This window comes from Astatotilapia calliptera, chromosome 3, assembly GCF_964374335.1.
Source record: "Astatotilapia calliptera chromosome 3, fAstCal68.1, whole genome shotgun sequence".
In the NCBI taxonomy this organism is placed as follows: Eukaryota; Metazoa; Chordata; class Actinopteri; order Cichliformes; family Cichlidae; genus Astatotilapia; species Astatotilapia calliptera.
In genome coordinates this window covers 65,027,954-65,051,670 of record NC_137424.1, presented here as the reverse complement: position 1 = coordinate 65,051,670, position 23,717 = coordinate 65,027,954, and the positions used below count along the sequence as shown (strand labels likewise).

General features: G+C 38.5%; 1 protein-coding gene and 1 long non-coding RNA gene across 3 annotated transcripts; both read left to right on the top strand.

Annotated features, from left to right (window-relative positions):
* Positions 1 to 969: 969 nt before the first annotated feature.
* LOC113019460 (uncharacterized) lies at positions 970 to 23,356 on the top strand. 2 transcript variants are annotated; one of them, XM_026163191.2, is made up of 10 exons: positions 971 to 1,297; positions 1,651 to 1,719; positions 2,299 to 2,438; positions 11,095 to 11,203; positions 11,418 to 11,653; positions 14,569 to 14,636; positions 17,360 to 17,445; positions 18,820 to 19,055; positions 19,392 to 19,498; positions 21,322 to 23,356. In XM_026163191.2, the coding sequence occupies exons 1-10, from the start codon at positions 1,051 to 1,053 to the stop codon at positions 22,610 to 22,612; spliced, it is 2,589 nt and encodes an 862-aa protein (XP_026018976.1). In that variant the 5' UTR covers positions 971 to 1,050; the 3' UTR covers positions 22,613 to 23,356. The 2 variants fall into 2 exon arrangements, with proteins under 2 accessions (XP_026018978.1, XP_026018976.1); XM_026163193.2 differs by lacking the exon at positions 1,651 to 1,719 and having other exon boundaries at positions 970 to 1,297.
* LOC145422499 (uncharacterized) lies at positions 2,907 to 3,866 on the top strand. Its single transcript, XR_013903799.1, has 2 exons — positions 2,907 to 3,035; positions 3,698 to 3,866. It is a non-coding gene; the product is annotated as an uncharacterized LOC145422499 (long non-coding RNA).
* Positions 23,357 to 23,717: the final 361 nt, after the last annotated feature.

The window sequence follows — 23,717 nt, the reverse complement described above, 5'->3', positions numbered from 1 at the left end:
AAAAGATGAAAAAATATTTGATTTCTGGGGGATTTTGTGGAACTTAATTAAAATTAGTTTAAAAAGTTGTACAACTTAAAAAAGCTGTCAACAAAAGAGAAGAAGCAACATTTACATCTTTAAGATGTATTTATTTTTTGCTATTATGTTGCTAGAACATAACAAAAATTTCAGTGGTGCCCTCGGTAATAAAGAAAACACAAAAAAGATAAATAAGTTTGGGGGGGGGGGGGGTTGTATATTTTGTTATGCTCAAAACATCATCAAGAGGCACAGTGTTGATGAGGTATCAGCTGAAATATATATACCAGGTTATACGTTCATGGAAAACCAATTTGCACCACAGGATGGTGCGTCAATGTTAACGTTTGAAATTTAGAGTTATGTCATCTTGAAACTTGTTTCTTCTAAAGATATTGAGTCAAAATTTTGAGCTAATTACAAAAGTGGATGTAAAACAAAAAAGATTGTTTTTCTCATTAGTGGAAACTAGCTCCCATAAAAGTCTCTTGAAGAAGGAAATATTAAAAGTTGAACGAAGAGCAGTACATCAGAAAACATAAAAACATCCACTGATAAAAGCCAGACAAAAAGGAGAAACAAAGAGAAACTTTAAGGGGAGTTTTTTACTCTGACTTAACCTTTGTTACGTTTTTTTAATTGACAAATTTAAGAAAATTTACTTTACAGTGATATCTGTTTAAAAGAAAAGCAGAGAAAACTTTTGAATGAACACGCTTTTTGTTAATTGATATTGAATTGAAACGGTTATTAATGCATTTTCCGTGTTAATTAGAAACAGAAATATAAAGGACACTAACTAATAATAAAAAAAAGTTTTTAAAGCAAACATTTGGAGAATAATCTTTGTAAAATAATTATTACATTACTAAAACTGGTTGAGTTGTTGAATTGTCACTGAAGGCTGTCCGGATAGAGTGGTCAGAAAAGGATACAGCTGTTGTTTCTCCCCGGACGCATTATGTGGCTGCACCGTAACAGTCTCAAACGCGTTCGACATCAAAACTGAAAAAACAAACAAAGAAAATCATGTTTTGCTGGACAAGCAGCAGCGGAGGCTCGGAGCCACTCGACAGCGTCGCTAACATGTCCAAGAGCGACATACTGAGAGGAATCATCACTGAGAAACTGAGCACAGCCGCCCGGGAGATCTTAGCAGTGGTGGAGAGGACGATAGCCGACTACGAGGAGGAGGTCGCGGGCTTCAGGCAGGAGATCGACCGGCAGAGGAGACTGCTGGAGCTCCTGCAGCCTCGGGTCAAGCTTGAGAGGACAGGTCAGCAAAGTTATGGTTATGGGTGTTCCGAACTTTCTTTACCAAATTACACATTTATGCTCACTAACTGGCAAAGAAAAAGATCAAAACATCTGAAACGAATGATACACAGATTGTTTTTATGACGTAAATAAAGATTTTTGTGAATTGGGTGCTTTTGGTCACTTTCACATTCTCTACACAGCAGTTAATGTAGAAACGGACAGACTTAGTGAAGGTCAAAAGATCAAAACAGCTAATCACCTCGGAATCTGTTTTACATTTACCTTATCATGAATATTTCACTATAAATATATATATTTTTTGAGTTCTAGGCCCTCATAATTAAAAAAAAAAGTGTTTTACTTTTAAAGAGCTGCACAGCTGTGACGTATTGATGGAAGCCAGTCTCGAGGAGAATGAGCATCACATGCAACAGTCAGGTGTGTTTGTGAGGTTTTGCATTGGAGATTTTGTGTTGTAAAATACAAAAAACACCAGCAGTACAAGTAACTGAACTGACAAAAGCAGATGAAGTAGAAGTAAAAGAGGAGTTCGAAGCTCTCTGAGTGTTAGTGCTGGTTCGAAGTTATGAGATTTGCAAATGAACTGCATTTTGTTTTATTCATATTTGACGTAGAATTCCAACATTTTTAGAATTGAGTTTGTAGTAAAAAGCCTTTATTTTAGTGAGTTAAAGACATTAAAAAATGCAACAAAATGCATCAGCTTGCACCTCTTACAGGGTGTAGTGATACAAAGATGCTAACAGAACAGTTACAGCTGCACTCAGCACAGCTGTGCAACACTAAACAGCATATAAGAAGGCAAAGTGTATGTTTTTGTTTAGAGCTCAGCAATTTCCTGCTGTGAAATTTAGGTTAAATTGGGTTTTGCTTCAGTGCATGCATAAAAATTGTAGAAGTGTGTGCAGATGTTGTAAAAATTTACTTTAGTTGTCAAACAGTCCTGTGATGTAAAACTCAAACATTACTGTGTTAAAACTGACTTTCTGTGTCCAGATGTGAAGGACACTGTGATCTCAGGTCTCCCGGTGTACGATAATGTGGAAGAGGAGGGGGTGGAGATGCCATTTGTGCAACCAGACACAAGCTCCACACAGCATGAAGAACAACTTAAGGAACCAGATCATCAAATACCTGTAAGGTTTGAAATTCACATATCTATCTTAGATATGTGAAAATGTCAAAACTTAAAATTATTCAAGTCAGCTCTCGTGTGATTTATACTGAAAATTAAAAATTTTGCAGTAATTGGTTGTTAATTAGTTTGAGTTGAGACATAAAGTGAAAACCTGGCAGAAATGCAACACAGTCCAAAACCGATTAAGTATTTAGACATATTACTAAGTGTGTCTACATAAGCTGTAATTGCCTCAAACAGCCTTCAGTTCAAATCTTATAACTTAGCTCTCTAGATCCACCTGAAGGTCATCTGAATGTATTCTCCAAGGTTTAATGTTCTGGTCAACCAATTGGTAGAGTACATTTTGAGGCCCTATATCATTTCAATGAGGTAAATTGACCTACCTTTTTGAGTCTTTTCTACCAATTGTATTGCCAAAAAAATCCACCAAATGGCACCGTGACTTAAAAAGATAGCCCGAGAAGGGTCTGGCTGCAGCCGCTGTGGAGTGCCATATTACCTCCACAGTAACCGGAAACACGTGACCTCCACAGTAGGCAGAAATACGTGACCTGCATGGATACAGTGGAAACCTTGCAAGTGGATCGTAAAGGTTGGGACAGAGTCTTTCATATATAAATTTGCCGTTAGCAATTTCATAATTCTAGGAATCATCTAGTTTGCTTACATTGATCATGTTGGCACTTTGCGTTACAGCAACGGGCATTTTTAAATTTTGTTTTTTTTATCCATGGCAGAGAAACACAGATATGTCTGTTTACGGGCCCTGGTTAAAGTAAGAGAGCTGGATTAAGGGCTTCTGTGGGCGAGATGGCAAAAAATACACATTTTGCGTTAGAATATGATTTTTTTTGTTGGCATCAAAGATGGAAAGTAACAAAGTACAAATACGTCATTACTGTACTTAGTAGAAGTTTCTGGTATCTGTACTTTACTGCTACACTTTCTTGTGCCTACTTTATACTTCTGCTTCTTACATTTTAGCATGACATGTACTTTGTACTCCCTACATTTTCAAATCAGGGTTATTACATTACATCTGCTTTTTTGTTGCCCAGATTTTAGTTAGCCTCGGTTAAATTGTCTATTATATGTCAATAGATACATATGTCACAAATAAAAGTGTCTTGTAAATTAGTTTTTTGTAAAGAATTTTCTCCCCAAATCTCTTACATGCTAACTGTAACGTGTTATTTCTGCTAAAACCTGAACCTAAATGTGTATACGGTGTTTATCTGTTTTTCTCTGTTTTAGATGCACATATCAATTTGGAATTCTGCCTCAAAGCCAGAATTGCAGGAATGCACAACATGTTGCAGAAGACTCTTTCACTGCCCTCTGTGCCCCAATTTCAGCCCTACTGTCAGGGCAGTGATTGAGGAGCATATAAGTGGACACATTAAAAATGCTTTGCCTTTTAAAGGTATGTTAGTATTATATATACCTTATAGTTAAAGTTATAAACATGCACTTCTTTTTAGTACTTCTGCATTCTCTTTGTTGACTTAAAAGTTGCTTTTCACATTGTACAGTTCAGTGCATTCATCAGCAAGAGAAAAATGTGTTTTCATTAAATACATTTTTTGTTCCTGTTCACCACATTTCTTGACAGCTCTTGTGATCCACACCATTTTGCTTTCATTATTGAGGATGGCTTGGATATTTTTCTTAACATGTACACTCTGATTGTTAGATAAATTGATTGCATTCCATATAACTACATTTAAATTACATGTGTTTTTTTTCTCTCTTACAGACAAAATGATATGCCGGTGCAGGCTGCCATGTAGGACAACAGGACACTTTCACTGTCCTGTCTGTAACATGACAATCATACGGCGTGGGGATATGGCAAGGCATTTATTGTCATGTCAACATAATGTTTCAATAGCTAGTCAGCCACCACTATCAGGACTGCTCCCCACTGCACTCTCCAAGGTGCCCCGCATCCCTCTCAATGTCTTCTCTCCAACATCTAAACCATTTTCTGAATCTTCGGTAGACCATGCATATGCTCTACCCTCTGTGCTAAATGAAGTCCATGAAAATGAAATGCCCTCACTGTGGTCTTAGTCTTCTTAAAAAAAAAAGGCCAAAAATATTTATCACGATATACATTTGAAAATTTGCGATAACGATATAACTGACGATATAATTTACACCAGACAAAATACTTTACAAATCCTCAACTTTATTAGTGCAAAAAAAAAAAACCCATCAACATGCAGCATGCTCTACTAAAAATAGTGCTTTGTTGTGTATCTGACGGATGAAAGCTAAACCAGTTCTACACCACTGAAGTTGCAGCATATTTACAAACCAATTCTGGTTCATCTGTTTCATTTAATGATCCACTTTCACTCTTCTCATTCTGCGTCGCCACCATGTGCGTATGTAAACAAAGGCACCGCGCATGCACGTTTCACCCATATTCTGTCACGATGTTTCATTTTCTTATCGTTGCCCAACATTACACCGGTATTACCGTGAACGATATGATATAGCCCAGCCCTAATGAGGAGGCATTCAAACAGATCAATAGATGTTTGTCTGGCCTGTCATCTGCAGTGTTTTTGTGTAGAGGGACTTCTTCCTGTTTGTTTTTCAGTTTGCAGAGGACATGGAGCTCTTTTTAAAAGCATGTGCTGACGAGCAGGGATTACGGGTCAATGCGATGTTTGACATTTAATGGAGAGATGAAGGAATTGGCTATTTGTTGTTTTTTTTTTTTTTTTTTTTTTATGTGTGTTTGGGTTGTTGTTGTTTTTTCAGTGTACAGAATTCCAATTAAAGTTATTTCAAAATGTTGTTTACTTGTTTCCATACTTACAGTAAAACATTACAGTGTAAATGTAACAGCATTGTTTTATACTTGAAACTTCAAAATTAAAAGCTTAGAGTTGCTATTAACATTAATGTGTTACCCTGTAATCAATAAGATTTTTATACACTTTATGCATTAAAGCTCTGGGCTTTGTGCTGGCCATTTGTAGCCACTTCACTTTTATTTATTTATTTATTACCATTTTTGCTGTGTTAATGCAAGTGGAATGAAAGGGTCTTGATTTTTTTCAGCTTTAATAACTTTCAGCTTCTTAAATACATCAAAAATATATTCACTAAACATTGTTCTTGCCTCTATCATGGCAAAAAATGGCTAAAATTGCTTTCACTCGAAACTCAACACCTAAAAATTATACTTCTTAATGTTCTTTTGTTTTGATTTTACAAATTACATCATTTACCCAATTTTGGCCATACAAGCAATTCCATGTAATATCCTTATTTTCAAATAGGGGCGTTTGATGGCTTACCACACCCCAATGGATCAAAAGATTGACGGAGGTTTGATTTTAAGGATCTAATACAGGGGTCGGAAACTACAGGCCACGAGAGCCGGTGTCCTGCAGTTTTAGATGTCCTCGATCCAACACAGCTGATTCAAATGGCTAGATTAGCTCCTCAACATGTCTTGAAGTTCTCCAGAGGCCTGGTAATGAACTAATCATTTGATTCAGGTGTAGTGACCCAGGGTGAGATCTAAAATCTGCAGGACACCAGCTCTTGAGGACTAACGCTCCCTACCCATGATCTAATAGTTTGAGTTAGCTAATGTTATGAGTAACGATGGAACGATCTGATATTATGCATCGTATCGGTCCGATACTGATCTAAATTACTGGATCGGATATCGGAGAGAAATTAAAAATGTAATCCGATCCATTAAATATCACGAAAGCACCTCACAAAACTTGCGACATGGGGTAACTCATAGTGGCTGAGAAATGTGAGACCTCTTGGCAGTCTGGTCGAGCATTTGTAGCCTCGCTACCAAACCAGCACTTCATCTCTGAGAAAGTGATCCCAGAGAGAAGTAAAGCAAGTGTGTAAGTTCATCTCTGAATGTTTGTGAAGCATTCCAGCGTTAAGCTTAACAACCGATATATGGAGCGACTGCCTCTTCTTGCTGCTACTTCAGTCATGAAACTGATCAGTGATCAGCTGATCGGCTTTTCTGTTGTGACTCCGTCTCTCTTGTTTGTTTTTGACCCACTTTACACCAGAAAAAGGAAACCAGCGGCTGAACAACAGCAGCACATTAAGCTCGATAAGCTGTAGCTAGAATTTATTTAATATTACTTTCTACACCAGGATCCTTTTCTACGTAGCTGACGGCTGGTAACTGTGCAGGGGCGGATCTAGCAAAGTTTAGCCAAGGGGGCAGGTAGGGCATGAACAGGGAAAAGGGGGCACAAAGACATACTTTTCTTTCTTATTCTCATTTAAAATGTCTAGCTTTTAATAAATAATTATCTGAATCTTACACCCAAAGTTCTTATCTGATGTAAAATGTATAGAAGTCCATTACCGTATATAGTAACCATTAAGTCAAGGTTCTTTATTTGTGACATGCATAGTTATACAAGTATAACACACAGTGAAATGTAGCCTGACACGCTCCTCGACATGTGCAAAAAAATTGGGGGGGGTGTAGAGGAAGAACATTATATATATATATATATATATATATATATATATATATAATGTATATATGTATATATATATATATGTATATGTATATATGTATATGTATATATATATATGTATATATATATGTGTGTTAGGGGTGCAACGATACACAAAATTCACGGTTCGGTTCGATACTTTGGTGTCACGGTTCGATATTTTTTCGATACAAAAAATGTTCATGCATTTTTAATTTGTCATTTATTAAAATTATAAATATATATTTTAACTCAAAAGTACAGTTTTTAAATTTAACCCTAACCCTTGTGCGTGTTTTTTTATTTTGACAGCGAATGCGCACCTGCGGACCACTTATGTGCAGCCCTGGTTATTTAGCTCATCATATCGCAGCCACAGAAATTCTTTTGTCCATGAAACCATAAAGCTGCACTTTCTTTTTGCCTTATAGTCTGATTTGTCATAACTTCTCCGTTTTGTGGTAAGCTTTTCTTTGGCTGTCACTTCTTCACCCTGACCTGTCTTATTTGGCTCAGCAGAACTGAAATGCTTTTACACACGTACTCACATAAGCTCAGCGATTCTCTGCGCGATCAACCTCTCACATGTTTAAGCTGCGGGAGATTTCACTTGTCATGTTTGCATAGTAAGCTAACGATTAATAAGACGATGTCAGAGGAATTGGTGCGCAAATTATCATCACTCACAGATCAGTGCTGTCGCTCTCTATACACAGTTCGCACGATTGCAAAGTGAAAGCAAAAAAACAAGCGCAAATTCAAACGCGACTTCAATATGTCACATATTGACAGTGGCTCACCGATGCCAATGACATAATTACCCAGCTACATTTCTGAAAGAATGCAAAAGCATTGACATATATTTTTCCTACAATAGCCCGATGGGCAGGGAAGAGATAGATTTTGGTAGCCCGACTGGAAAAATCGCTAGCTCCGGGACGTCGGGCTAGCGATATTGCAAGCCCTGTATCTGATTGAGGAATCACTCATCTTTGGAAAAGAGTTTATTACAGAGAAATGGCTCTTTCCAAAATAAAAGCTATACTATCCGCTTCTTCTGGGCTATATTCTCAGCAGCATAAGGAGAATCATGTGCTAACAGCTGTCTAAATGACTCGGCTAAAGTTAGTAGCATGCTTGCTTTTTTTTGTCTGCTTCCACTTGTCTTTGCACTAGGATGATGTCGGCGTAAATGTGCAGTCATATTCGTTGTGTTCCCACTAGTGCTTTCAGGTTAATCTCGTTGAAATGACCTTAACGCCACAACACGGCAAATCTCCGTTAACGAGCTACCGCCGATCGCCCCGTGCATGTGGCTAGACGGCCAACACGTTAACGAGCTAACTGCGCTAACACACTAGTTCACACCAATGTAATTGAGCATTGCATGGCACATCCAACATACTGTTTTACTTTAGTCCATGACTCGCTTACCTTCAGGGTCATACGTCACATGAAAACCAAAATAATTCCAAACGCCAGATCTGAATGAGGTTCAATGCCTGTTGCAAGGAGAGCTTAACTTCTGTCTCGCTAGCTTGCCCTGCGCTCTTCCTTCTGACTATGCTGTCTGTGTTGAGCGCTCAGTGGATCTGCGCTCGACAGTGCAGCCTAGGCGGAGTAGTCGAACACAGATTCACTGAGCGCTCAACACAGACAGCATTGTCAGAAGGAAAATTGATAAAATAAATTACAAATGTTGTATTGTTCGATACATATGCGTACCGAACCGAAAGCACTGTATCGAACGGTTCAATATCGATACGAATATCGTTGCACCCCTAATATATATATATATATATATATATATATATATATATATATATATATATATATATATATATATATATATATAGGTATGTATATATGTATATATATATATATATATATATATATATATATATATATAGTATGTAGTATATACATTAAGTTTAATATACCCTAGTAAGGTATAGTACTTTTTCCTTTGGGAAGGTACCATCTGTGCAGTCTGCAATTCTGTTGAAGAAAGATGTTGAATCTATTTATTTTAATTAATTTTTAATTTAATTATTGTTGAAATATAATTGATTTCTCTGCATTTTTTTTTACACGTGCATTAAATTAAAGTTGATTGCGTCATAAGGCGCATAGGTGGTTCCCTATTTTTTATTTATTTATTTTTGCTAGGAGTTGGCAACCCTATTAGTTAGGTTGCTTAATATTTCCGCTAAGTACTCTTTAAAATACCAGAATAGTGAGGATGGTGTAGGTTTAAATTTATTAGATTTATCAGTATTTCTGAATTATGAAATAGTTTTTGCATACAGGTTTAACAGAATAGCTTTAGCGTTTAGTTTTTTTTTAAACTTGAGTATGAACTTATACAAAGCAAGATATTAAAAAAATTATTTTGTTGATTTAAAAAATACACTATATCAGATTCATATCGGTATCGGCAGATATCCAAATTAATGATATCATTATCGGACATAAAAAAGTGGTATCGTGCCATCTCTAGTTATGAGATTCAAATATTTTTTTAAAACACTTTACCAAATGATTAATTTGTCGATTTATGATAAGATATGATAAGATAAACCTTTATTAGTCCCTCAAGAGGGACATTTGAATTGTCAAAAGTTATGACAACTTGGGACACTTCACTGTGAAAACCAAGGCCGTTATAACCACTGTCCAAAGGTACTGTCAAGGTGGAAATGTCAGAAGTGCAAAGTGTTTCTGTGCCTGAAAGGCCCACCAGCAGTGCTTTGTTGCGCATCACCAGAAATAAAGGACATCTAACACCTCTAAATTGCAGTTGGTTCTGTAGCACAACAACTCTCTTGTACCTGTTCTGTCTAGTCTGCTGCTAAGTTACAGAAGTTTATAACTGATTTATTAAGCTTTTAAAAATATTTTTGTATTCAGAGTTTTACCATTAATGAAAATCTCAACCGTTTGGTAGAGGCCTATGTTTAAAAGAAAAACTATGGCGTTTCAAACTATGTTTGAAAAAAAAAATCTAAACTTTGTTACTGTTGTTCTAAAGGAATAAAAATGCAAAGAAATATTTTTTTAATTGCAATTGTCTTGATGTGAACCTCAAATGGTTAAAAGAATTTATAGAATTACAAAGACAAAATCTCAGAACTTACACAGCCTTCAGTCCATTTAAAAATATAGATATAGAGTCTGACCAATACCAACACCATTATTTGTTGTTTTGAAAATTTGTTATATATATTTTTAGACACATGAAACATAAACAGACGCTCAACCATAAAAGGCCGATGGGGTGTTGTCATCACCCCCACTGGGTGGGTGGCATGGACACACAAGTGTGTACCCTGCCTTATGCCCAGCTAGGATAAGTTCCAGCCCTCCCGTGACCCTTGTCCACCTCCAGCTGGAGGTGTAGCTGCTGAAAATGTCTAACTAAATCTCATTGACCTGGAACACAACTGTTTTCTCTTCACTTTTAAAATTTTAATTTATCAGCCGATCTAAATGTCAATACAGATATATCAGGAAATGTTTTATATCAGTTGATTGCTCAGCCCCACCAATACGTTGGTTGAACTTTAGTAGATGCTACAACAGGAAAGAGAAGTATGTTCTTCTGTATGGATCAGAATTCCAACTCAGCATTTGCATCACAAGCTTTAGAGATGTACCAAACTCTGACATAGACAACATGTGAGACTGTTGTTCTCTTTGCAAGAATAGATGTTACCGCTACTGTTTCAGGAAATCTCACTTTCAAACACAGGCACTTGTAGCTAAAATCCTGAGTCTACATCCCACTCAGAAGGGCTAGAATTAAACTTTTAAGTGGTTTTTTTTTTGTATTTACCATTAGGATAAAGGGATGGTGAACCATTTTTTTCACTTGAGTTAAATATCAGCAAAGACTTTCACCTTTTTTATTCATCCCGAAATGTTGATTCTAATCATCTGAACAGAGTCAACTTTTTGGTATTTCCTTACCTGGATGATTGAGCATGCATCAATGCTTTTTAGAAAAGTTTTGTGGTTCAGTTTGTGTCTAACCAGGCCAGAACTCAGGGTGTTCAGACCTCTCAGTTCTATTTTGTTTGTTGTCTAATGTATATTTTGAGCTTTTATCAAGAGATTATCTGTAAATAAACTTGTTTCTACAATCAGTTTGAAGTGAAGAGGCCCAGCAAAGCTCTGACTGGAGGCACGCAGACCCTTCCAAATTTCCGGATCCGCATCTTGGAGGATTCCCAGACTGAAATACTCTCTAACCTTGGTATACTTCATGTTCTTTGTTTTTCAGATATGTTTTTTTTTTTCTTACCAATATTAAATGTGTTGGAATGTAAAGAGGCCCAGCAAACTGTTTCAGAGTGACATTCATCGTTATTTCAGGACCTCAAGGTGGACTCTTAGGTTTTACAAATGATCATGAAAGTGCCTTTTTTTTCTTGGTTTCACGATTTCACAATGACTTCTTTGTATTTCAGTGTTTAAGAAATGTCCGGTGCAGGATCTGAGGTGTCCTCCTGGTCTACAGGAGGACGACTTCCTGGAGCTGCTGAGGTCCACCTTCCCTCAGCTAGGCTCTGATGAACCTTTGGACTTTTTTACATCCAGCACAAACAGGAGGCTCCAGCCTTTGCAAGTAGAGCCAAGGACCCCAGAGGTGATCTACAAGGCCATCAAGACTGCAGGAAGCTCGGCCCTCTACATCAGACCGAAGGTAGGTTGATACAGTTCTAAACAATTCATAAGAGGCATTTTGACACTTGTGGAGTGATGTTTTGTTGGGAAGGACTGCATTCTCTTCAAGATTCAAGATCCAAGAGCTTTATTGTCAATACAGTAGTATACAAAGTATACAGTGTATACAGAATTATGTGACTGAGTGCAAATAAGCATGTTGTTTTCAGGTCCAGTTTGTAGTGGATTTGTGGAAGTTTTTTTTTTTTTTTTGAGTCTTTTAATGAGTATTGTAAGGTGTTCATAAGGGTGTATGTGTATATCAGTCATTTTGTGGTAGTGAGTTGAGGGCTCTGACTGCTTGGGGGAAGAAGCTCTTGCAGTGTCTGGTCGTTACGGTTTTGATGCTGCAAAACCATCTGCCAGATGGAAGGAGGGAGAACAGTGCATGTGAGGGGTGGAAGGTGTCCTTCACTATGCTGTTCTCACGTCGGATGATGTGTCTGCCATAGTTGGGAGCTGTCCTCACTATCCGCTGCAGAGACCTCTTTTCAGCGAGGGTGCAGTTCCCGTACCAGATAGTGATGTAACAGGACGCTCTCAATGGTTCCCTGGTAAAATGATGAGAGGAGGGAGACTGTCCTTCTTCAGTTTCCTAAGAAAGTGAAGACATTGTTGGGCTTTCTTCATGATGGTGGTGGTGTTCAGGTTCTAGGAGAGGTCAGCTGATATGTGCACACCCAGGAACTTCACACTGTTGACCATCTCAACAGCAGATCTGTTGATGTGCAGTGGGGTGTGGGTCGTTGACCTCTTCCTGAAGTTAACAACCATCTCTTTAGTCTTCTGAACATTTAGAGACAGGTTGTTATTCTGACACCAGTCCACCAGGTGTTGAAGTGTCATCCTGACATCTGCTGTGGACAAACAGAGTACTTGGTCATTGGGGGAGGGGGGCATCTTCCTTGCTGACTCTTTGTTCTCTGCTTCAAAACGTGCAAAGAAGTCATTTAGTTGGTCTGGCAGTGAGGGATCACTGCTGCATGCCGGAGGTTAGGGCTGGGCGATATGGCCTAAAATCCATATTGCGATATAATTTGAAGCACGTGCGGTAATGATATATATCGCGATATATGATTTTCTTCTGTATAACGTATTTTCCACACTATAAGGCACACTTAAAATCCTTTAATTTTCTCAAAAATCGAGAGTGTGCCTTATGTATGAATTCTGGTTGTGCTTACTGACCTCGAACCGATTTTGGCGTGCAGAAATCTGTTAAAAAAATGTTTTAGTACATGTTTGGTAAGCCGCACTGCTTGATGGATTGTCAGAGCATTACGGCTGCCATAGTGAGGAGCTTCACGGAGTAATCTGGGTCCAAAACTCCGTCCGCTTCAGGTCCCAAAGTCAAACGAACACTGAGAGCTAAAAACGGTCTAAATTCTTTCGTCTTTAATAAAATCATCAGCGTTGCTGTTTAACAAGTGTAACAATTAAGTTTAACATCCATGCATCAATGAAAACAGAATTTTTTAAATTTGACGGAGTTACAAGTTAACAGGAAGTTAGCTCGCTAGCTTCCACCCAAACATGACATACCATGTTCTGACTGAGAGATTTTTGAAACTAATTAAAACATGCAGCTCTGCTACCACTTCCAACATAAATGAAGACAGAAAACTAAACAGCAGTGGCATTTGCAGGGTTACTGAAGTTGGACTACCTGGTATATAATTGGTTGTGCTATGCGACTGCTAGCGACACAGCTATGTTAGCATAACATTAGCACAGTGAAGCTGGAGGACGAACACCAACTTTTTTTCCACGCAATAAAAGTTAACGTGAGGGATTCTGGTGATCAGGGACAAATGCAATCGTATAGCAGGATGCTATACACGGGCTAAACTTCAGTCAGGAGAACAACTGAGATTATTCATCCACAATACGAGGGTAGTTATTAATATACTGCAACAACATGGGAATAGAACAGCTGCGAGAGAATTCAACATTAATGAATCAATGTTACGGAAGTGGAGGAAGAGCAGTTTTTGGCTTTCCCCATATTTCAAAAGTGCTTCATCTCTTTGCCATGACTGTCGCCCGGCATAATTTGCAGATGATAATGGTTGTAGCCGCTGCGATGCTTTCAACCAAAACAGGCGCAGCTTGATGATGTCATCAACATGCGCTATTGCAATAGAGCGGTATAGTCAAAATCTCTATCGTTGGCCAAACTTATATAGTTTCTATCGTATATCGTTTATATCGCCCACCCCTACCGGAGGTGTTGGCTTGTAGCCCGTGATTGTTTGGATGCCCTGCCACATGCACAGAGTATCCTTTGTACTTGTGAAATGTGTGTTGATCTTATCTGCATACTGCCGCTTTGCCTCTTTGATGGCCTGTGATAGGTCTGCTCTGGCTGTAGTGTAAACTTCTCTATTTTTGGACTTAAAGGTAGAGTCTCTGATTTTCATCAGGTTGCGTAGCTTTGCAGAGAACCGGGGTTTTTATTCAAAGCAATCTCGCAGAACAGATATGACCCCCTCTTGCCATGTTTTCACCTCTCTGACGGTTGGAAGTCTGATCCGTTTGTTGATGGGTCTCTTAATGGCATTTTCAGAACAAATATTCAATAATTTTGCCTGTTCAGACATGTTCTGATTATTTTCATACCAATTGGGTTGTATTTTTACCAATTAGTGCATATTCATCTGGTATTGTTATATCAACAGGGTAACAAATTTTTTACACATTTAGGGTTGTTTGTTCAGTCCAGGAGATTTTTTGCGATTGTGTAAGTTTTTCCATAGAGACTGAATCATTTGGAAGCTAAAGCTTTCAAATGATGAAATGTTATGTCAGTTGGGGCATGTTTTTTTTTCTGTTGGGGAAACTAAACACTGGGATGGTGAAGTTTGAGATATTTTTCTGCTGTGTCTGTTTCTCCAGAAACAAGATGACAACTCCAGATCCAACCCTGCAACACCATCAGCTGATCGAGCAAAATATATCAAAAGGTAATCAAACTAACCAGAAGCATTATATGTTAAAAGAATGCTTAAGGAATTGGGGTTGGTTGACGTGTGGAGGGATGCACACTCACTGGAAAAGAAATATACCTTTTCTTCACATTCCCACCATATGTATTCAAGACTGGACTATTTTTTTATGTGACACTTTGATAAGCATAGAATTATAAATTGTGATATAGGGGTGAGAGATATTTCGCACCATGCAGGGGTGTACCTGACACTCCATTTGGATTCAGATCGCAAAGAGACTTTATGGAGGCTTAATACTAGTCTACTAAATGATGTAGAATTCAAAAAGTTTGTAAAAGAAGAATTTAAGGAATACATGGAGTACAATAACAATGGTGATATTTCTCCTAGTATTTTATTGGATGCAGCGAAGGCAGTTCTTACGAGGGAAGCTAATTTTGTGGTCCTCATATTAAAAAAAGGAAAAAGAGAAGTATCTAAAAGACCTTGCTACGAGACTGAAACACCTAGAATCAGAACATATGAAAAATTAAAGAAACACAACAGATATTAATAGGTTATATGATGACCAAATAGAGAAAAGGGCTAAACTCATTAAGCAGAATTATTATGAAAATGGTCCCAAATCTAAGAGACTCCTTACTTGGAAGATACGGAAACAGCAGGCTGACAGATTTATTCAGAAAATTAAAACCCCAGCAAATGATAAGATATGTCATGACATGAAAAGCATAAAATAATCTTTTGTGACCTATTATACCCGACTGTACGATGAGGATGGCTACCCGGCAGAGTGGTATAAACACTTCAGAGTAGTAACCCCTCTGCTGAGGGATTGCTTTAACCATGTGCTTACGGGGGGGGGGGATACCACCATCCTGGAAACGAGCAGTTATCTCAGTAATTCCCAAACTGGGGAAAAATAGAACAGAATGTGGTTCCTATAGACCCGTATCAGTCTTGAATATCGACTATGGGATATTTGCAACAATATTAGCTAAACGGTTGGAATTTATAACTTCAGAACTAACTGATACAGAAACAGGTTTTGTTCGAAATAGGCAAACTCATGATAACGTGAGGCGGGCTCTCCATCTAATAAATAAAATGAAAAATATCGAATCAGTAGCTGTCAGGCTTGATGACGAAAAAGGCGTTTTGTAATTTTATTTGGGCCAAACAAAAACCAAGAATAAAATTTTAGACATTACAACTGCAAAAGGACAAAGGTGGATTCACTCTGCCATGTCTTGAGGACTATTATAGGGCTGCACAGTTACGAGTGATGATTGGGTGGTGTGATCCAATGTGTGAGGCTAAATGGAGATCAACCACTCATTAAAGGACATATAGATGCAGACCTGCTCCCAGCACTAATGAAAGTGCCCATAGAGACATGTTATAGGATACTCAAATATAAGAAAACTGAAAAAAGTCTGCTTACGATTCGGATTTTGCACCTGCAAACATGGATAAGAGATTTATAGAGTGGTCACATAAGGGTATAACAGGCTACTGGAAGATTACAGATAAAAATGTACTAAAAGACTACCAGCAACTCCAGAGAAGTTTTTACTTGGAAAGACAGGATTTGTTTAGATACCTCCAGCTGAGGCACCATTACGACAGAAACATAAAATTCCTAGAAGAGGAGGACACGGGCTTGGTTAAAATCTTCATTGACTCTTGTAAGGGCAATGCACCAAAGAAACACATATCCAGATTATACAAATGTTTACAAAGATGTAGGAATAATGACACAACATATATCAAAGCTAAATGGGAAAAAGAGGCTGAAATAATAAAACATGACGACAACTGGTTCAATATATGTAAGGCTGTGGTAATGACCTCAAGCTCACATCTATGGAGGGAATTTGCATGGAAAAACAGTGCGTTTTTTTGTCACGCATAATACTAAGAGTAAACAAAGTAAAGACCCCGACAAGGCTCAGTGTTGGAGAAACTGTGGATGTGTATCTGCAGGACATTTTCATATTTTTTGGGAATGTGCTAAGATTGTTCCCTATTTGCTAGTAGTAATCAAAGAAATCAATACCGTGATGGGCTTGAACTTGGCCCCTGATTTCACTGTGTTTTATCTATGTGATTTGCCACAAGGACTGAGGAATTCAGACAAATATCTTTTATTGATACTTTTGGCTGGTGCAAAGAAAGCCATAACTCGCAAATGGCTAAACGTGGATCCACCGTCATTCTTGGACTGCATAGGCATTATCAAGAAAATTTACACAACGGAGAGACTGACTTTCTCACTAAGACTTGCTGCCGATAAATTTGAGAAATACTGGAAAAAATGGGATCTTTACTTAAATGGAAAAATATTATAATTTCTGGTACCATGTGTCATTTCTGTAATTCACCTATTTGATCTGATTGTACCATAAAGGGATATGTCTTTTTTTTTGTTTGTTAGGCTAGATGCTCTGTGCTTGTTGGGGGTCTGCATGTTTTGTAAAAGATATACAGGACTGTCAATAAAAATAAAGTGTAAAAAATAAAAAGGTAATCAAACTAAAGAGGGCATCACTTGTGCGCTCTTGTGTATTTGCTGGCTCTAAAGACGTATAGCACTGCTGCACCAAACCTAGAGCCAGTCATACATTTTGGCCACGTTTTGTTGTAAAAATTGAAAACACAATGCTGTGACACTTTCAGCCAATTAAAGCCATTAAAAAATGTATTTTCCTTCTTCTCTGCGTGTTTGCGTTTGATAGGGTGAAATACAATGACGCAAAGACTCCTATAGATTTCCGGATCCGCATCCTTGAGGACTCTCAGATTGACACGCTCTCGAACACTGGTACGGTCATGTTCTTCATTATGGAGCTAAAATGATTAGTCGATTAGTCCTAGAGACTGGCAAACTATGATTGCTAAATAAAAATATATGTACAGTGGTGTGAAAAGGGGTTTGCCCCTTTCTTGATATATTTTTTGTTTGTCACACTTGAATGTTTCAGATCATCAAACATAGTTTTAGACAAAGATAACACAAGTGAACACAAAATGCAGTTTCTAAATGAAGGTGTTTATTATTAAGGGAGGAAAAAAATACAAAATGTGTGAAAAAATGATTTCCCCTAAACCTAGTAACTGGTTGGGCCACACTTAGTAGCAACTGCAATCAAATGTTCTTGATAACTTTAACAGCGCTGAATTTTGGCTCACTCATCTTTGCAGAATTGTTGTAATTCAGTTGTATTGGAGGGTTTTCGAGCATGAACAGCCTTTTTGATGTCATGCCACAGTCTCATAAAGATGTTTTCTGGCAAAACTGAGATGTACCTTTTGCTCAGCAGTGGTTTTTGTGTTGGAACTCTGACTTGCAGACCATTTTCCCCCTTAATAACAACATTCGTCATTTAGATGGGCGATCGTGGCTCAAGAGTTGGGAGTTCGCCTCGTAATCGGAAAGTTGCCGGTTCGAGCCCCGGCTTGGACAGTCTCGGTCGTTGTGTCCTTGGGCAAGACACTTCACCCGTTGCCTACTGATAGTGGTCAGAGGGCCCGGTGGCGCCAGTGTCCGGCTGCCTCGCCTCTGTCAGTGCGCCCCAGGGTGGCTGTGGCTACAATGTAGCTGCCATCACCAGTGTGTGAATGTGTGTGTGAATGGGTGGATGACTGGATGTGTAAAGCACTTTGGGGTCCTTAGGGACTAGCAAAGCGCTATACGAATACAGAGCTGGAAATCGGGAAGGGGGTAAACACTTTTCCACATCACTGTATATATTCCACAGCTGGTTACTAAGTGGTTGCCTGAGGTTATCAGAAATCGCTAGGCAAAACTCCAAAGCAATTACAAGGAAATCGAAGGTGTAGCAACTGATTTTGGATAACTAGCAACTAGTCAGGGAATGCACATTTTTACCTAGCAACCAGAAGCTGCCAGGGAGTCTCTAGGCTGGTGTAGCTGAAGCCTTAATAAGTTACAAAGAAGTGTGTTTGTGTGAGTCCTGTCACTGATTTATGTTAATGCAAGTTTACAAAACCTCTCAGTGACCAGTAGTCGTTTGATGAGGTCTTCTTGGACTGTGGTTGATCACTCTGCTAATTTTTTTTTTTTGTTTTCTTTTGTTTTATAGACTAAAATAACTGTTAAATAACTGTTAGTTAAATAACTGTTAGTTTCTTTCAGGCTTTAGATCCATCAAAGGTTGAACTCTTTTTATTTCAGTGTTTAAGAAATGTCCGGTGCAGAATCTGACGTGTCCTCGTGGTCTGCAAGAGGACGACTTCCTGGAGTTGCTGAGGTCCACCTTCCCTCAGCTGGGCTCTGAAGAACATTTGGACTTTCTCATATCAAGCTCACACAAAAGGCTCCAGCTGTTGCAAATAGAGCCGAGAACTCCAGAGGCGATCTACAACGCCATCAATGCTGTTGGAAACTCGGCCCTCTACATTAGGCCAAAGGTAGGTTGAAGCAGTTATAGACAATTCATATGAGACATTTTGACACAACATTTACATTTGTTAGCACATGATTTCTGCTTTTCTGTAGAGCAGCAGCTTTCACAATCTGCTTTGCTCCTAGCTTGTCGATATTTTTGAGTCAGGTGACTTTCTAGCAAGGAAGTAACATTTGAAATATGGTTCTTACTGGCTTGTAAATGTCTGTAGTTGTGGGTTGACTAGAAGAAGAGAATTTTTGAAAAGACGGTTGAATTTAAAAAATCTAATCTAAACTTGTACTTTTGTTGTTTTTGCAAATAAATTTGTAAAAATAATTTGTGGAACTAACCCTTACAGACAGGGAAGGAGGAGGAGAAGACCCTTCACTCTTTACAGACAAATGTCGATCCACCGTCCAGTGATACCGAGGCACTAAGAAGTGTTAAAGCTAAACTGCTTTCCAGGTAATTTAAAAAACTGATAAAACAACTGAAATTAAAGAGATTTGCTACTGATATATTTTTTTTTACAAAGGCTTTTACAAAAACATCTTCTGAAACAATAAAAAATTAAATGAACAGCATGAAAAAAAATCAATTGTAGCCAGATGACACCATAACTTACTTGATTATTATGCTTAATTAGATTAATTAATATAAAGAAATGCATACATCATTTTACTAACAGGAGTCAACTGAAAATTAAAGATGCCGAAATCTGAGAAAAGAAAATGGCTCTAGAATTCGCAATTTACAGTTTTACAGGTGGAAATTTTTCAGCAATTTAATTAATGCATTTAATTAATTAATTAAGATATATAAATCTGAGATCTAGTCTAATCTCCTAGTTTCCTAGTTTTGTGTTTTGTTTCCTGCTTTTAGTGTTCGTGTTTCACAGCAAATAAAGCCGTTTTGAGTGTTAGACGTTAAATGTCTCAGGTTGTAAGGGACAATTCAGATGACCTTTATTGGATCCCAGTGATCTCTGGGGCCCTCAGACAATGTCAGTTAACACAATCCTCCGTGCCATCTGCAGATACTAGCTAAAGCTCCGTCATGCAAAAATAAGTCATATTTGAACATGGCCCAGAGGTGCCATCATGTCATGTGGGCCAAGAGTCATTCGAAGAAGTCCAAATTTAATATTATTGTTGGTGATCATGAACGTTGCGTCCGCCAGGGAGACCATCCATCGTGTTATCAGCGTTCAGTTCAAAAGCCAGCTTGTCTGATGGTAACGGGGTGTATAAGTGCAGACGGTATTGGCAGTGTGCTTGTTTTGGAACGAACTATGAAAGCTGAAAGGTATATAAAGGTTGTAGAGCAAGATATGCTTTCCTGGGAGGAAAACTCTTATCCTTTTTTTGTGCAAATTTTTGTTTTGCAACAACATGTACCTAAAGCCCATTAAATATCAAGTGTTTTTCGAGATTGGATTACAGTGGTCCCTCACTATAATGCGTTCCATTTTCGCGGCCTCGCTGTTTCACAGATTTTTTGGGTGCAATTTTGCATGCTTTTTTTTTTCACAGCGCATTTTGTCCTATGTCCTGATCGACTGTAAACCATTGTCAATCACTCTCGTACCATGTCTCCAGTACAGTACAGGATGTGTTCAGCTTGTCAAATTTACATAAATCTTCGCTAGCAGAAGAAAGCAAACACAACAGTGTCGACGTCAAAGGCACCTGCAGTAGCACACCAAAAGGCAGAGGAAGATGCACAAAAAGTTGGACTTCTGGACAAGCTAAAGGAGGATAGAAGTTACCGTATTTTTCGGACCATAAAGCTCACTGGATTATAAGGTGCATTAAGCAAAAAAACAAACAAAAACCAAACAGTCAGATAAGTCAAACTTTACTCAACTCATTCTTCTTCCATTGATTCATTAATGATGAATTCTCTGGCAGCTGCTCTATTCGTATGTTCTGTACCTGAAAACAGGTTTTGATCTTTGGTTTCATTCTATAATACTGGACTTATTTTTCTACAAAGGTTTGAACTTTGTGTGAAAGTGTGTGAAAGAAGTGTGAAAATGTTCATGCCTGTCTGAGAAAAGTCTACAGAGTGTGTAGTGAGGGGTTTTACAGCCTTAAAACATCTATAATATTTGTAAAAAATAAAGATTACCAGTTTGCGAATTTTACCTATTGTGGGTTATTTTTAGAATGTAATTCCCGCGATAAACGAGGGACCGCTGTAACTGGGATTCAGTGAACACTTAAGACTTTGTCTTAAAGTCATTTCGAATTTGCACAAAGTAACTACAAATTTATGTTCCTCGGCAGCCCAACTCAGCATGACGATGACACCACAGTCGATGTTCTGGCCACCAACTCAACATCAGAAAACCAGGACCTGCGAACTGAAGAAGATGCTAGTGACAGCGAAGTTAACTCCAGTGATGGCATGAATGAAGATGAGATGTTGGATGGAGACGATGACTGGAAACCTGATCCCAAGCTGCAACTGCCAAAAAGAAAAAAAGAAAAACAAACAAAAAAGAAGCAAGTAGCCAAGTGTTGGATAAAGAGGTTTAAGGGTAAAGTTTCCTGTAAAGTTTGTGGAGTTGGGTACACTCACCTGGCCAGTTTGATGAGACACATCTGGAGTCACGTGGGTGAGCCGCAGAGTGTTTGTGGAGTTTGTGGAAAGACTTTGGACTCTGTGGAAAAGTTGAAGGACCATCTTCAAAATTACCAAAAAACTTACAAGTGTTCAATTTGCGGGAAGTCTTTCTACTCCAGAAAGAGCTTGCGGAGCCATGTGTCTTTTCACACAGCAAACAAGCTGTTCAAATGTAACGTTTGTAGCAAAACCTTTCCTCGAATGTCTGCCCTGAGGATTCACCGTTCGATTCATGTGCAGGAGAAACTATACCAATGTGATATATGCCCCAAATCATTTGTTCTTAAGGGACAGCTCACAGCTCACACCAAAACCCACACCAGGAAAGAGCGATACCACTGTAAGATTTGTGGTAAGTCTGTCGCTGATCGCAGGGCTTTGAGCCGACACAAGCTGACTCACACTGGTGAGCGGCAGTATTGCTGCCACATCTGCGGAAAGCAATTCAGACTTCAATGGTCTTTGAAGACTCATGAGAAGATTCACACAGCCAGGGACCAACCGTACCTCTGCCACATCTGCTGCAAAACCTTCACGACAAATCAGACCCTGAAGGCTCACCTGAAGACGCACAGCAACGAGAAGCCTTTTGTCTGCGTCACATGCAATAAAGGTTTTGTGAGCAACAGCGAACTAAAGAAACACTTGCGAGTGCACAGCGGTGAGGCTCCATACGGCTGCACCATATGTGGACGTTTTTTTAAACAAAGGGCTGCCCTAAACTCCCACGTCAAGATCCATGCGGGCATCAAACAGTTTGTGTGTGAGATCTGTGGGAAGGCGTGCTCTCGCAAGGCACACCTGAAGATTCACATGAGGATCCACAATGGAGAGAGACCGTATCAGTGCACATTATGCGAGAAAGCCTTCACTCAGAGCCACTGTTTAAAATCGCACATGAAAACCCACCAGCCCGAAGAACACAAGTCCGCCACTCAGTCCACGCTCTAAGAGACATTTTAGCGCAGGGTCTTAAAAATCAGTCAGTTAAACATTTTAGTTTCCCAAGTTCATGTGCTACAACCTTTTATATTTGTTTGTTTTCTTAAGTCAAAAAAGTATGGAAGTGTTAACAAATTTTTCAGACTATTTTTGGATAGTTAAATGTAAATGTGATTATGATGGCCTCACTATGGTGAGTTTTCCCTGAAATAGAAAAGGAAAAATTCTGTGTATTAACAAAAAACGAGTGACTTATTCAGTTATTGATTATTTCTTTTGGAGATTATTTCGTTTTTGGGGGTTTTTTTTTACCAAATATGTAGATGAACATTTTAATTTTCCTTTTTCAACTTGTGTTACTTGACACTGCCGACTAAGGTGGAGTCAAAAAAGTAGTTTATGTTCTTCTGTTGAGCAAATCCTCAACTCCAGACTTTCTATCCATAAAAAATTCTATCCATCCATCAAACCAGTTCAGACTTGTGGGTGCTGACTGGGGTCTATCCTAACTGTCAGAAGAGGAAGAGGATGGATGAATGGATAAATATAATTGTTAAAGTGCCACCTTGCCTCAATTGCTGTAGTGTTAGCAATTACAGTATGATTTTTTTCCAGATGAGTCTTGTTAGATTCCGAGGTAGGCTTTGGGGTTTCACTTGTTTGGAACAGCAAAATGTTACAAATCTTACTGTGTGAACTGTGTGCTTAATTTAGATAGTAACATGCTTCCTTGAATAAAAAAATAAACAAAAAGCTTACTGGTACTGAGTTGGACCTCCTTTAGCCTTTAGAACTGCCTTAATTCGACCAGGCAGAAATTCAACAATGTGCTGGAAACATAGCTCAGAGATTTTTCTCCATATTGACATTAAAGCATCGCACAGTTCCTACAGATTTGCTGGTTGCACGAGCATGATGCAAATCTTGGATTTAGAGCATGTTCAAGAAACCAGTTTGAGATTATCTGAGCTTTGTAGCAGTGTGTGTTACCCTGCTGGAAGCACTCATTAGAACAGAATGGGGGAACTCAGTGTCCTGCAGGTTTTAGATGTCTCCTTGAACCAAATGATTCAAAATTACCTCATCAACATGTCTTGAAGTTCTACAGAGGTAA

Bases quoted from the DNA above. Each gene is read 5' to 3' on its own strand.
- LOC113019460 (XM_026163191.2), top strand. From the start codon at position 1,051: ATGTTTTGCTGGACAAGCAGCAGCGGAGGCTCGGAGCCACTCGACAGC. The intron at 1,720-2,298 runs GTGTGTTTGTGA...TTCTGTGTCCAG, and splicing joins GCATCACATGCAACAGTCAG to ATGTGAAGGACACTGTGATC. The intron at 19,056-19,391 runs GTAGGTTGAAGC...TAACCCTTACAG, and splicing joins CCCTCTACATTAGGCCAAAG to ACAGGGAAGGAGGAGGAGAA.